The sequence below is a fragment of the Acinonyx jubatus genome, chromosome B4, assembly GCF_027475565.1.
Source record: "Acinonyx jubatus isolate Ajub_Pintada_27869175 chromosome B4, VMU_Ajub_asm_v1.0, whole genome shotgun sequence".
NCBI lineage: Eukaryota > Metazoa > Chordata > Mammalia > Carnivora > Felidae > Acinonyx > Acinonyx jubatus.
In genome coordinates, this window is record NC_069387.1 from 68,384,297 (window position 1) to 68,400,178 (window position 15,882).

General features: G+C 37.6%; 1 protein-coding gene across 9 annotated transcripts in view; it reads left to right on the top strand.

The window, feature by feature from the left end:
- Positions 1-6: 6 nt before the first annotated feature.
- The window catches only part of PPHLN1 (periphilin 1), a 142,893-nt gene continuing 127,017 nt past the window's right edge, over positions 7-15,882 (top strand). For 4 of the 9 annotated variants that reach the window (XM_015075943.3, XM_015075947.3, XM_015075948.3 and 1 more), the window contains exons 1-3: positions 40-141; positions 9,907-9,949; positions 12,732-12,823. In XM_015075943.3, the coding sequence (XP_014931429.1) occupies position 9,949; positions 12,732-12,823 (93 nt within the window). In that variant the 5' untranslated portion in view covers positions 40-141; positions 9,907-9,948. Of the gene's footprint in view, positions 142-6,887; positions 6,994-7,850; positions 8,018-9,906; positions 9,950-12,731; positions 12,824-15,882 lie in introns of those variants that run through there. The other 5 variants (XM_015075946.3, XM_027035922.2, XM_015075944.3 and 2 more) reach the window with 4 other exon arrangements.

Sequence of the window (15,882 nt, forward strand, 5' to 3'; positions counted from 1 at the left end):
GTAGCTAGACCCAAGCACCGGAGGCGGGCCTAGAGGCGGGCGCTCTTGCTTACGTCCTTGAGCGCGCCGGAAGTGCCTGCCTAGGCGAGCGGCGACGAGCGGACGACTGCATTTAAGGGGTCTCCCGGTGGCCCAGAGTCGGTGAGCGCCTTTTACTTTTCCGAGGTGCACGGGGCCGAGCGCGCGGGCCGTTACGCCCAAGGAGAGCAGGCGGGCGGGTGTTTTCTGTGGCGGGACTTGGAGACTCCCGTTGCATTTGAATCGTGCCCTTGCGGTTAAGGCTGTGGACACGCAGTGGAGTTTGGAATAAAGGAAACTGTTGAGTCTGAGGCACAGGTTTGCTTCTCTTTAGCTCCTTATTATGCAGAAAGAGGACTGAACTATGTAACTTAAGTGACCCAAGATGAGTTAGGAAGTCGATAAGTTTATAGAATGTGTTCGATGTACCCAGTTCAGTCTTAGGCACTTTGAGAGCTACAAAAAAAAAGTGTAAAACAGGCCTTTTTCTGGCGGATATCTCAGTCTAGTTGGGAGACAAGGTCAACTTGAATTCACAGAATGACTCATCTTGAGTGTTGATATGGACAAATGTTGGACTTCTTGGCGCCTTTTTTCGTCCTGTAAATCTGTAATGGGCTCACACTGCTTTTTCTCTTGAGAGGAGGTAAACAGGCCCATCATTCCTACAGAAAAATCAGAAACTAATGCGAGGTAGTTTATACTTCTGCCCACCAGCACACACAGACCAGGCCTGTAACCATTACCTGGGAGTCTGCGTGCCAGCAGCCTGGAATCTGGAGCCTCTCCTGGAGTCTGCACAATCAATCCAGATTGAAGCCGATGTCTTCTAGAAAAAGGGAGTGCATCCAGGGCGCAGCTGAATTTTGAGAGGCCTGAACGCCTCCATGTCCGCCAGGGGACCGCTGGGACTAATTCTCTTGGCAAACTTGTGGCCAGCCCAAACTACCATGTTTCACATCCCCGTTATTCTTGGTTACCGCCCAAGATGTAAGCCCCTTTGGTCTTCTATGCTACACCCTCATTCCCATGCTGCTTTGTACTTTCTCTTGTTTTAGGCTATCACTGCTTCTCCCTCCTTTTCTTACACATTTCGCCCCGCAACACAACAGCTGAGCCCACTGAAACTTCTAATTCCCTGCCTAACAAACTCTTACATTGTCAACCTCTTTATGGAAATTCTTTTATCTCCTGACCATTACTAACACTTGGCTTTTGCCTTCAGCCCTTTCAGTTGAGCCCTTTTTCTAACACCTGCATTTAAGGTTAAGTGATGGCTCTTGCCATACAGAACCAATTTCACTTCCTCAGAATATTTTTCCTGCCCCCAGGGTTTTTGTAGAGGTTCTTTTCTCTCTGCAGCATTTGATTTCTCTGACCTTTCTTCTACCTCTTTGTGGATAATTCCTACACCTGCTAAAGTTTTCAGTTTTCCTTTGACTTTCTCTGAGGAGTATTTTGTAAATGGCGCCCCCCCACCACCGAGAGACTTCGGTACCCTTGCCATGTGCTAAGTGCCCTCAACTTTCCTCATCATAGCACTGGACACATGTATCATATTTAATTGCTTCTCTCTTTGCCTTCTCTACTAAGCTAGGCTGTGGAGGAGGGACTGTTATTTGTCTTGTTAATTTTTGTAACTGGTGCCTAATAGGCAGGTCTTTCCTTCCTTTTCTTTTCTTTTCTTTTCTTTTCTTTTCTTTTCTTTTCTTTTCTTTTCTTTTCTTTTCTTTCTTTTTTAAATGTTTATTTATTTTTGAGAGAGAGAGACAGTGAGCATGAGTAGGGGAGGGACACAGAGAGAGGGAGACACAGAATCTGAAGCAGGCTCCAGACTCTGAGCTGTCAGCACAGAGCCACACTTGGGGACCTGAGCCGAAGTCAGATGCTTAATTGACTGAGCCACTCAGGTGCCCCCAGGTATTTCTTTGATTTCAGTTGCTGCAGGTAGTCTCAGAAGTCAAGCAGTTGACATGTCCTTTGACTTTAAAATGGAAGAAGCTTTGGAAAGGGGTCGGCTGCTATTTAGCTTCAGCTGATAGTGGCTGTGTGAGCATGATCCCAGTGTTGCCAGAGCATGTAGTTGTTTCAATAACAGTTGGAAACATGGTTTTTAAAAGTGATCTCTGCCAGTTAAGTGTTGTCAATGGAATAAAGTTTTATAGAAAAAAACAAACAAACAAACAAACCTGGGTCAGACATGTGTCATGTGGCCTACCAGTCACCAGTTTGGAATCTGCTTTAGTGTTGGTATGGTATAGAAATGGGCTTTGAGGAGAATACTAGATTTTGAGCTGAGTCTTCATGGTTGGTTTGAAGTTGAATGAGAGAATGGAAAGAGGTATTGTAGTTTGGAAAATATGTCAAACAGCTCCAGGCTGGTGTGTGTTACTTTGTGGCACAGTGAAGAAGCTGGCATGAATGATCGTTTTGGAGAGAACTAGAGTTTAGGTGAGAGGATAGAAGGATCATATGAAGGGCATAGGAGTTTGGATTTGTTACAGTTAGTTAATGTGAAAAATCTGGATTCTCGATCAGGGAAACTTCAAGTGTGCATGATGTATCAGCAAAGTTAACTGAATATCCCTTTTTAAAGGTGAAATAGAGGGTGAAAGACTGGAAGGAGGCTGATCAGTTAAGACTGAAGTGCAGTAAGATTTAGATTTGTAAGCATAGATAGGCAAACATCTGGTATTTTTGTCTACTTGTATAATTTCAGTTACTTGATCATTTACACTGAACAATCAGGAATTTCCTAAGCATTTAATACATTGCAGTGGGGCTTACATAAGAGGTATCCTTAAAGCACTGAAAAGTAAATTGTGAAACTAGTAATGCAGCACTTTAAGTTATATGGTTATTCTGAAGCAATCAGTGGTCTCCTTACCTTTAGTCTCTTTCTTCTTTGATCTATTTTGTATACTGCCAGGTCAGTCTTCTGGAATGACATTTTTCTTGCAACTTATTTCTAGACTTAAAAGCCTACAGTGAACTTCTCTAGCTTTTTCCTCTGAGCATTTAATGCCCTTGAATTTGTTCTGTCTTTGCCTGTTACCTTTGTGAAGCAATGCGATATGATGGAAGGGGCTTGGGATTTAAAGTTATGCATACATGGGGTGCCTGGGTGGCTCAGTTGGTTGGGCGTCCGACTTTGGCTCAGGTCATGATCTCACGTTTCAGGAGTTCGAGCCCCGCATCGGGCTCTGTGCTGACAGCTCAGAGCTTGGAGCCTTCTTTGGATTCTCTGTCTCTCTCTCCGCCCTTCCCCTTCTCATGTTCTGTTTCTCTCACTCTTAAAAAATAAATAAGCATAAAAAAAAAAGTTATGCATACTTGACTGATTCCAGGCTTTGGCTCTGTGATTTGAGCTTTTCAGAGCCTCTGTGCTTTATGTGGGATAGGAGAGATAATATCTACTAAAGGGAAGAAATTGAAAGCCTGTTATTCCTGTGCAGGCTTTTTTCCCATTCCTTTACAATGCAGATCTGCTTTGGTCAGTTCCATCTTTCTCAGGCACATCTTCCATAATAATTCCATTACCTTCTTTCAGATTCTACCATCATACATCCACATTTGAGCAATCTCTCAAGACTTTAACTTTTCTTGGCTTTTTAAAAAATTTTTTTCCATATTTGTTTATTTATTTTGAGAGGGAGAAGGGTGGGGGAGAAAGGGGCAGAGAGAGAAAAGAGAATTCCAGGCAGGATCCATGCTGCAGTGCAGAGCCCAGTGTGGGCTCGAACTCACTATACGTGAGGTCATGACCTGAGCCAAGATCAAGAGTCCATCGCTTAACCGACTGAGCCACCCAGGCGACACTCTTGACTTTAACTAACTTTCCTATGCTTCTCTCTCCATGACCACTGAACAGTGATTAATTTTAGTAGATATTTTGCTCTATTTTGACCATGTTAATTGGCATTCGTGTTAGGTTTTTTTTTTTCCACAGACCTTCAATATGTTCAAAAAGACATTTTTAATTTAGTTCTGGAATTTTAAACATTTTTCTTTTTTTTTTTTTTTTAAATTTTTAACATTTATTTATTTTTGAGACAGAGAGAGACAGAGCATGAATGGGGGAGGGACAGAGAGAGAGGGAGACACAGAATCGGAAGCAGGCTCTGAGCCATCAGCCCAGAGCCTGAAGCGGGGCTCGAACTCACGGACCGCAAGATCATGACCTGAGCTGAGGTCGGACGCTTAACCAACTGAGCCACCCAGGTGCCCCTTAAACATTTTTCAATAAAAATAGTATTATCTAATTTTTAGACTCAAGGCAGTCCTTAAGAGCTTCTTGTTTCAATTTAGGGTGTATGGAAAATGTTTACCTTGCTTTAAGGTCAGTGTATCTCATCTTGAGATGAGAGTAGTTTAAAATTTTTGAAAAGTGGAAGTGTTCCATCCCAGGCCAATTATATAGGGATTTCAGAGGACGGGGCCTAAACATTGGTATTTTTACAGCTCTTTAGATGATTCTTATGTGCAGCCAGTGGTAAGCACTGCTTTAGGTGCTAGAACTAAAGGATTCTCATTGATACCTTTTTCTCAAGAATGAAGTGGCATTAGTGTCATGAGAATTGTGGTAGGAGCCATAATCATAACCTTTTTTTAAGATTTTACTTTTTTAAAAGTAATCTCTATACCCGACATGGGGTCTAAACTCACAACCCTGAGATTAAGAGTCCCATATTCCAATGACTGAGCCATCCAGGTGCCCAGGAACCATAATCTTATAGTGCTCGTTGGAAGTTTTCTGAATACGTGTTTGCCCCACTCCCCGAAGCATTTCGTAAGCTGAATGGCATTAAAGAAAGAGGTAATTAATGTTTTGTAAAAGCAAAAATCTTCTTTTGATTTCTTTTGGTTAGTGTAAACAGGTACTAATGTAGGTCTTGGCAAAAGCAAAGTGGCATAAATTGAACTTGAGAGAGCAGGGGGAACCTGTAATTAAAAGGTATAAATCAGTATTCAGGTTCCCCAGAATGGCTCATGTGGAGGTCATATGAATAATATGTCTGTTTATTCAGCCAGTATTTAATAAACACCTTTACCCTGCTAAACAACAGGAGTAAGAGAGGCACACGGTCATTGCCTTTGCAGTAGTGTTGAGTTTGAGAGGAAGGAGTGGAGGAAAAGTAAATTGCATATGATGCTATATAGTACTGTCATAGCAAGATACTTCAAGAGGCCCAAAGAAAGAACAACATTGTTCTTTCTGGAGAATATAAGAGAACCTGACATTTAAGTGCATCCTGAAGGAAGAGTAGAGGGTGAAGGCAGCTAAGATCTAGGCAGAGGAAAAGCATGCCAAACTGTGGTGGTGAGAAATAGTGGCACACTTACAGAACAAAAACAAGTTTGATAAGTCTGGAGGTTCTGGAGACTATTGGGGAAATGGTGGGGGTGAAGCTAGAAAGGCCGAAGCAAGGTCACAGATAAGCCTTTTTTTAAGGTTAGGGTTGAATCCTCATTCAACCCTGGTGGGGACCCACTGAGAGATTTTTAAATCAGATGTCTTACCAGGGTGAGCATTCTGGCTACAATTTCTAGAGTGAGGAAGAAGCAGGGAGACCAGTGTTTTCCTACTGGGGAGTCCAATGGCTAGACTAGGAACATCTGATATTTATATATTGAGGTGAAAGAAATAATTGGATTTAATGAATAGTTAAATATGAAAAGTTCTGGGTCTTGTGTGATTCGGGTTTCTGATTTGGGCTGTTGGTACCTGGTGGTGTCATTGACTAAAATGGGGAAGACAGGAGATGAAGCAGGTTTCTGAGAAGTGTGAACTATTGGCATGTTGAATTGCAGATGTCTGTGAGACATCTGCTTGAATGGAGTCAGGATGGAAGTGAAATCATTTATCTAGAGGGGCCATATTACCAGCATTAATAAATTGACTCCATGAACACTGAACACATTGTGCAAATTGTTCTAGGTGCTTAATATTAATCATTGAATAACATAGAGATCCCTGCTTTCATACAGTTCATATTCTTAGTAGCAAGGGACCAATAATATGCATCAAAAATAATTTACATAATATCTTAGATAACTAGTGCAATGATTTAGGGCGGTCTGGTAGACAGGTGACATTAAGAAGGTGAATATTGAGGGATGAGGAAGTTAACCAGATACCTGGAGAAAAGCATTCTAGGTTGGGGTGGGAGTGGGGGTTGCAATTGCCTGTGCAAAGGTCTAATGCTCATCTAGAGTATGAGGTCATATGGGGCTTTTCTATTCACTAACCATGGTTTGCTATTAAAGTAGTTATTAATGAAAATAAAGAGTGAAAGGAATGGGTTTAGAGAGGAGGGAAAGCTATTTTTTTTTATTCTGAGGTTTTTTTTTGGGTTTTTTTTTTTTTTTTTAATTGTAAATGTGTTTAGGGCCAAAAAGAGCAGTGTGCACAGTTATTCTGTAGTTTAAGCTGCTACTAGAACCAGTTTGGATAAGTTGAAAAATTACTGCTACCATAACCAGTTTGGATAAGGTGGAAAATAGATCTAACTGTGGATTCAAAGTGTGAATGGTTTGACACAAGGATTATTGCCTGTGACTTTGTGTTTTCTCAGTTTCTAGGCTACTATGACCAAATTCCCATCTTCCCTATCCTCTTACCCCTCAACTGAAGTTAACATAATAATGGTTGGCTTAGTGGAGTGTTCTGAGAAAGGTTTATTTCTTTTCTGGATTAAATATACCATGATGGTATATTAAACATACTCTCTAATGAATATGGCATAAGAGAATGCAATTTTTATAATTTAGAACTAGCTCTTAGCAAACTTCTAGATGAAGCTTATGTTCTCCATACTGAATTCTAATTCTGTTCTCTGCCTTATTGTGATATAGAGGGTCCTTCCATTTTTCAGTTCTCTTCTTCAGTTTTCATATCCTTTTGGATCAGAGAACTTTACTGGAGTACTTCTGAGACTCCACTAATGGGAGATTAGTGAAGTGATTACACGGTAAGTAATATGATCACTTCAATGAGAGCATCTTTGTTTAAATTTAGATGATTGGCTTCTAGTTGTGGAATGGGTCAATTTCCTAAATCTGGATAATGTCATAAATAACATATGCTGCTAATCAGAAGGTTGTTGAAAAGATTACCTTTTCCCTTCTCTGTTGTCTTAATTCAAGATTCAGTTTATGACCTATCTTCTTTACTGCCTAATATTATTTCTTTTGTATGTAATCCTCAAACTGTGTCTTCTGTTTTGTTTTACTAACAGTACAAGGTTGCATATGGAATATTCTATTTATACTCCTGTTTGCCTAATTATATAGATTTCTTAAGAATAGGGGATGTTTTATAATTTGACATGGGCTTCACCAGTGCTGTTTGAATTTTTGAAGTGTTAAATACTGGTGGATGATAATTATTTTACTCCACCAAGCTGTATTTAGTCTTACCATTTTGTAGTGTTCTACTATTTTTATATTCGTTATTCTGAAAATAGATGGTAATTTAGATAATAAAGCATTGTATTCTGATAGTGCTATTTTGTAAAAACATTAATAGGTATAGTAAGAGTACATCTAAGAACTAGATACCTGTATATTCTGTAAAGAGGTCAATATTTAGCATACTCACCAGTAAGAGATAGCTTTAAAAAATGAAATAATTGTTACAGAAGAGTATAGTCTAATGTTTATATTTAATCATTGTATTATAGACATTTAAGCAATTTATTATTTTTTGTAAAGGAAACTAATTTCCTTTTATAGAATTATTCAATTGTGTATAGTAATTGAAATTTTAAATTAAGATCTTTCTTTTATTTTTATTTATTATTTTTTAAATGTTTATATTTATTTATTTTGAGAGAGAGAGAGTGCGTGCGCGTGAGAATCCCAAGCAGGCTTCCACTCTGTCAGCGCAGAGCCCAAGGCGGGGCTCTATCTCACAAACCATGAGATCATGACCTGAGCCGAAATCAAGAGTCAGACACTCAACCGACTGAGCCACCCAGGTGCCCCTCAACTTTTTAAAGTAAAGAGAATTTATTTATTTACTAAACGTTTTTACATTTAACTGATTTTGATAGCTCCCTGTAAGATGAATACTCCACTGGGGCATCATCAAACACGGAGTTAAATATGCAAAACTGTTTTAGGATTAACTGTAGGAATTGAAATTGTAGTAATGTTAGTGCAATGAGTAGCTGTTTCATTGTTGCTGTTTGTTTCTAGTAGAAATTAAGTTTAATATACAGATTGATACCCTACAGAAGTGGTAGTTATATTCAGCAAATTCATCTGGGAGTTTGCCAGATAAATTCATGTTTTTGTTTTTGTCTTTTACTGTGTTAAAATACACATAGAATTTACCATTCTAACCATTAAATATACAATTCATGGGTATTAATAAGTACATTCACATTGTTGCAACCATCACTCCCATCCAACACTTTCATCTTCCCAAACTAAAACAACATACTCATTGAATGGTAAGTTTCTATCAGAAAATGTACATTTATTTTGGCTTTTTTCTGCTTCCACTTGTTGAGTCATCTCCAGATTTTAGCTTTGATTCATTTTGTTCATATTTAACTCTTTCACAAATACATTTAATTGGTCTCTTGTCTCTTGATGGTGTATATTCTAAGCATTCTATTTTGAATTCTTATTATATTTTTAATTTTGTCTTGTACTTGCTGCTTTGTTTCCAATTTGACTTTCTTTGCTACTTTTTTTTAAGCTTCTGTAAATTGTAGATTGATTAATTAAAGTAGAAATCTTTTGAGGTAATAACAATAAAATTCTATTATTTGTCTTGTAGACTTCCAGGCAGAAAAAGGAACTAGATCAGGAATGACCTCTAAATTTAAGACTGTAAAAAGAACTTTATTTTTGCATGTGGCTAGTGAGCACAGAATTTCTATGTAGCAATTAAATGGGCCTAATCTTTCCAGTAGAGCCACTCCTATCCTTTGAGTTTCTGGTAAAGTGGTAGATAGAGCTACAGGCTTGAGTAGACTTAGATTCCCCACTTTTTTTTTTTTTTTTTTTTTAAGATAAGACTGGTTCATAGGTTTGCAATTTCCATCATGATATGCACATTACTTATTTGTTGTTACTGTCTTCATTTTACCTAAACTTGCTCAGTGCACTTTATTTCTTTTGGGGGAAAGTGTTAAAAGTTCTCCATCATGGGAGATTACAGGGTACAAGTTCTGGAATGAAGTCACAGGAGTAAAAAAGCACAGCATAGAGAATATAGTCAATGACATTGTAATAGTGATATATGGTGACAGATGGTAGCTACATTTGTGAGCATAGCATAATGTGTAATTACCATGTTGTACACCTGAAACTAATGTAATGTTGGGTGTCAACTGTCCTCAAATCTAAACAAAAAGTTCTTTATCAAATTTTTATCTAGTAGATATAGTATTTTTTGATGAGTTGATGATTCTTGCCTTGATTTTGGGATGATTTTTGAACATGGGACTATTTATTGCCAATATAAAACTGTAGGGATTTCCAGATTAAGGATACTAGATTTTTTTTAAATAGGTGAGATATTTTAAAGCCAGCATTCTTAATATTCTAGATGAAAATTGCCTTAAAAATCTCAAGCAGTTCTTTCAAAGATAAGGGTAAGAAAACTGTCCTGCCCAGCTCTGAACTGGCAAAATTAGGAGAATTCTTTTAATATAATTAGGTTATTCTTATGAAACTTGGGTGGCCTCTTGTGGTCAAAATAATCTCTTCTATTTTTAAAACTGTGTTTGAAGGGAGTTCGGCTTACTAATGGTCATACTTTTTTGTTCTTAGGGTTTTATTTATACAAATAATGAAGGGTTAATTATTTTTCTCCATTGGTTGATTTATACAGACACAAATCCTTATGTCTGTATTTTTCCCCCCCTCCTACAGGAGATTGTTGAAAACTTTATATTTGATTCCTGAAAGGACTCAAGTAAGTAGTATAGTAGTTATTCTTACATTTTTTGTGGGAAGCCAGTAATTTTAATATCGTAGTGTTATATCTAGTTAAGAATCTGTATAGTATTTCTTTAGAACTCTTGTAATTTATTTTTGTTTCATTAATTACAGAATCTTACTTTTACTTGTTTTCCTTAAGTTCATGAATTTATATTCATAGTTTTTGCCATCACTTTACACGTTATGCTTATGTTTTTAAATAAAAAAATTTTTTTAAAGTTTTATTTTAATCTGTACCCCACATAGGGCTTGAACTCAAAATCCTGAGATCTAGAGTCACATGTGCCTTCGACTGATGCTTATTAAACGATTTCCAAGACCTTTAAATATAGTTCTTTATTTTTGTTATGGGTCATAGGATGTATATAAAACATGCATTGAAAATATTCACCTTCCTATACTCAGCCACCCAGTTCTCCCCAGTGGCAGGCACTGTTCCTTTTCTTGCTTATACTCCCAGAAGTATTCTGTGCACGTGCATATATATTCATACCCTGTCTTTATATTTTCCCAGAGTGGCAGCATATTCAACATATTAATCTACCCTTTGTTGTTTCTTACTTACCAGTGTATCTCGGCATTCTTTCTATATTATATGTGGGGTGACTTTTCTTTGAAATGGCTTGCATAATGATCCTTTATATGAATGTACAACATTTTATTTATTCTGTACCCTCCTGACCATCATTTTAGGTTGGTTTCAGTCTTTGCTGTTCACCTATGGAAGTATACATAAAAGTTGAATTACCAGGTCAAAGCATATGTGCATTTAATATTTAATATTAATTGCCAGTTTTTTTCCCAGTCTGTACCAAAGTATACTTGTTTTGTTAATATAGGAGAGTGTTGCTTTTCTTACTGTAGTCAAAGGAGTTTGATTTTTGCAGAGCTTTGGGTGAAAATTAGTATTCCATTATAGTTTTCGTTTTCATTTTTCTTATTTTGAAGAAAGTTGAGCATCTTTTCAAAAGATTGAGTCATTGTATTTACTCTTTTATGAACTGACTTCATATCATTTGTGCATTTTTCTTTTGTGTTCATTTTTTTTTCAGTGATTTGGTTTCATTTGGTTGCTGCTTTTCTCTGTACTGTCTCTCAAGTAGGATAAATGATGGATTCAGTAAAAGTGGGATAGGTGGAGTAATTTTGACAATTTCTTTTCTTTTTTTTTCAACTTCCAAGCTTCCATCAGGTCTTGTACCTAAAATATTGGTTACTTTGAAATAACATTCTTAATGACGTCTGATTATGGACCTGGAATTCAGGTTGACTAATGTTAGAGCTAATTTGCGACTTAAGATTTTTCTAGGCATATTGGCATTAGTTCATTTTATTGGGTCTCTTTGTATTAGAAAATATTGTAGGTTTGTTTTTACAGAGAAAATTAAGATTGTTTGTACTATGGATAGTGTCAAAAAATACTGCCCTCATCTTTTAGGCTTTGTTTTTTTCTTAGACCATAGAATTCTGTATTGCCAAGATGGGATGTCATCTCTTTTTTCCCCTTTAGGGTTACTACGTCATAAAGAGCCACCAAAAATCTTTTGACATGTATCTTCTCTGAGAAATTTTCCTTCTTCACAACTCTGCGGACTAGAGCTGGACTTGTTGCTCTATTTTGTATGTACTAAAAGGCCCTGAGTTAGTACCAGTCCCATTTTCAGTTCTTGCTCGTGATCATCCTTCTACATATCAGGTGGTTCATAGTTCTTGGGTCAGAACCTGCTTCATTTTCTCCTGGTTCTGCCCTATTAACCATTTCTCATCGACTCTGGTGGTTATTGAGCTGCTGCCTGTGGGCTGCCTGCCTGTTTTTGTAAATAAAAAATTTTTCGGAACATGACCACACTGCTACATTTATATGTATTGTCTATGGCTGCTTTCATATTATAACAGTAGAATTGAGTAGTTATGACAGACCTGTGACCTGCAAGGCTGAAAATATTAGTCTGATCCTTTACAAAGAAGTTTGCCAACCACTGATCTATTGTATTGCGATTTCATAGAAATGACCTTCAAGCTATTTCCTGCACCCTTTTCTCATCTTCTTCCTGCATTAGCCCTCCACCCAGAACATATCAGCTCTCAAAGTAGGAAGCCTCTCTCTGCACCCTAAATGTGAAAAATGTTGATAGAACTTTTAATTTCAAATTTTATGAGAGTGTCTTTGCATTAAAATAAATCTACGGTATTAAAAGCAAAATCGAGAGTGCTCTATTTTGGGGTTTGTTGAGTGTGTTTTTATAGGATTTAACACTTAAAGTTTTTAACACTTTTTTTGGTTAACCATTTCATTGAACATATAGAGGAGATAAGCTCCAAGACTGTAGAAAAACAAAAAACTTAGTGTTATAGAAACCATCCACCAAGAAATAGGAGTAGCATTGCTTGCTGAACAGAGTTTTAAGTTATTCAGGAGAATGAATCTTTTCTAATTTTTACTATGAGAATGAAGAAATATTTGGGGTCTTAGGGATCTTTTTACTATAGTTGATGGGAACAGCTCTTTGAAGCTTTAAATAGCCTTCAAAATGGAAGGTGGAGCTTTCTATTATATTTTTTTTAAAAGAACATTTCAAAATTATTTGGAGGGAGAATTGCCTTAATCATTCTTTTTTTCCTTTGGTCACTTATATTGTTTTCATTAAGTATCTCTGGAAAATACTGGTTGGAAAATAACTACTTGTTTTTTTAAATCTTCTCTACTACTTCCTAAAAACATAAAAACTGTAATTCTTTGGTTCCTTTTTGTTTAGTGGCTTACAGAAGAGATGAAATGTGGTCTGAGGGACGATATGACTATGAAAGACTTCCAAGAGAACGAGTACCTCCTCGAAGTCACCCCAGTGTAAGTTGCTAATGATGTAGAATAATTCGCAACCTAGTATGGAAGTGAATTTTGTACACCAAAGCTTGGCCTCCTAACAAAATCTTTAAGTGCCAAAAATTTACCAGTTTAGGTTGAAATATAGACACATTAAGTTTATCTTTTAAAAGTTAGAAGTTTGAAAATAAAAGGCAATATTTCATTTATGTAGATTTCTAAATATGGAAATAAATTTCTAAAATGGTAAGTTTTTATATTGAATTGAATTTGTGAAGAAAATGGAGGTTTTATAAAGGTAGACCATCAGTTAATGAAGGAGTATTTGAGCATCTGCTCCTACTATTAGCTGTCACCTATTTTTCTTTATTCCTAAAAATGTTTGCGAATTGGAAACATTAAAAAGTGAAATTAAAAAGTAGGGGCAGCTCAGCGGCAGGCAGGCAGCTTCTGGTATACTGTCCTACTGTTTGTCTCTTTATTGCTCTGGGAATTGGGAAGTTTTAATGAGACCTTTTCTCAAGGAGCTTGCTATTTTGCTTATTATTGTATTCCCAGCACCATCTAGTGCCTGGCACATAGTAGGAGCTCAGCGTTTATTGAATGAATATATGTACTCTTTCCCCAAAATCCTCTGCAGAGACCCAAAGGAAGGTTTGTAGAAGGTCAAGAAGCTGTCAGTCTTAAACTTTTGCACAGACACATTCTAAGCATCAGGGGATTTGGGTTGTGGTGATGGTATGTAGATATATTATGGATCCATTATACACTATCACAGGGAACAAATATTTGTTTATATGTTGTTTTTTTACTTCTATATTTGAAGTAAATCTTACAACCTATTTAGATTGGTAATGTCACATTCAGCATTGTCATTTGGCCTTAATTATAACGTAGGTGGGGGTTGATCTAAAATGATGAAAGATGGGCTCTTTGGCTTTTGGCTTGGAGGAGGTGAAGGTGCAGTTGTCCTAAATCTGGGTTCATCCTGACCCCAGTTGCCTCCACCATGCTGCCAAAGTTTGAGATTCCAGTCCCAAAGTGATCAAAGTGTATACCTGAGGTGCACCAGTGGGGAAGTTGGTACCATGTCTGCCCTGGTCCCCAAGATCAGCCCCCTGCGTCTGTCTCCAGTAAAGGTTGGTGATGACATCACCACGGTAACCCGTGATTAGAAGGGTCTGAGGATTACAGTGAAACTGACCATTCGGAGCAGAAAGGCCCAAATTGAATTGGTATCTTCTGCCTCTGTCCTAATTATCAAAGCTGTCAAGGAATCATCAAGAGACAGAAGCAGAAAAACATTAAGCACGGTGGAAATACCACTTTTGATGAGATTGTCGACATTGCCTGACAGATGCAGCACCCATCTTTAGCCAGAGAACTCTCTGGGACCATTAAAGAGATCCTGGGAACTGGCCAATCTGTGGGCTGCAGTGCCGATGGCTGGCAGACTCATGACATCATAGATGATATCAATAGTGGTACAGTGGAATGCCAGCTAGTTAAGAACTACAAAGAAAAATATTTCAATAAAGGATCATTTGACAACCAAAAGAAGAAAAAAAAAGATAAAAGATTGACAAGGTGAAGAGGCCTACCATATTTCAGAATGGGTTGACTTAATTATTACTGTGTGTCATTTCTTTGCAGGTTTTTTTTTTTTTTTTTAATGTTTGTTTATTTTTGAGAAAGCACGCTAACGTGAGCCGGGGAGGGACTGAGAGAGGAAGACAAAGGATCCAAAACAGGCTGCTCTGTGCTGAGCCTGATGCAGGGCTCAAACTCAGGAATTGTGAGATCATGACCTAAGCTGAAGTCAGATGCTCAACCTACTGAGCCAACCAGACACCCCTCCAGGTTTATTTATAGTTAAATTCTTTTCAACTTGATAAAATTACCTTATAGTTTACCTAGAAAAACAAACAAGTAATAGAGATAAACATGTGAGACTAATGCAGGGATGGGAAAAGGGATGACTTTAGAAAAAAAAATTCTTAGGACCCCTACCTTTTCAAGGATATATCCCACTAGGAATTTGTATTTCAAGGATACTTAAAAGAATTTTCTGTGTGATTATGTCACCAACTGGATATATGGATGGATATGTTTTAGTTTGTTTTCAATTTTGAGGAATTGCTTTTTTTTTTTTCCTTCATGTAACACATGACTCCAAATGATAAAATCAGGTTCATTTAGAGAGGGGATTATTTTTATTTTATTTTATTTTTGTTAGTTTATTTTGCATGAGAGAGAACATGTGCACGGATGGGGGAGGGACAGCGGGAGAAGGGGAGAGATAGAATCCCAAGCAGGCTCTGCGCTGACCGTGCGGGACTTGAATTCATGATCATGACCTAAGCTGAAATGCCACCCAGGAGCCCCAAGAGAGGGGATGACTTTTAAATGGTAATTTACTATAATTACATGTAACTAGTTCTTGCTAGTTTTATATATAAACTTCTTAATCTTCAAAACAATTCTGAGTGTTGAACGGTACAACATTTATAGAACTCAATGGAATGTTTTAGGAGACGTAAAGTGTAGGCAGAGGTTTATATACAGAATCTCTGAAGGAAAGGGAAAGAAAAGCAAAAATGTTGGGATCTCATCAAGATAAAAAGCTTCTGCATAGCAAAGGAAATCAACAAAACTAAAAGGCAACTGATGGAATGGGAGAAGATATTTGGAAAGGACATAGCAGATAAAGGGCTAATATCAAAAATCTATAAAGAACTTACCAAACTCAACACCCGAAAAACAAATAATCCAGTGAAGAAATGGGCAGAAGACATGAATAGACACTTTTCCAAAGAAGACATCTAGATGGCTAACAGATGGATGAAAGGATGCTCAACATCCTTTCGCTCATCATCAGGGAAATACATGTCAAAACCACAATGAGATACCACCTCACACCAGTCAGAGTGGCTAAAATTAACAACTCAGGCAACAACGGGTGTTGGTGAGGATGTGGATAAAGGGGGGCCCTCTTGCACTGTTGGTGGGAATGCAAACTGGTGCAGATGCTCTGGAAAACAGTGGAGGTTCCTCAAAAAATTAAAAATAGAATTACCCTACGA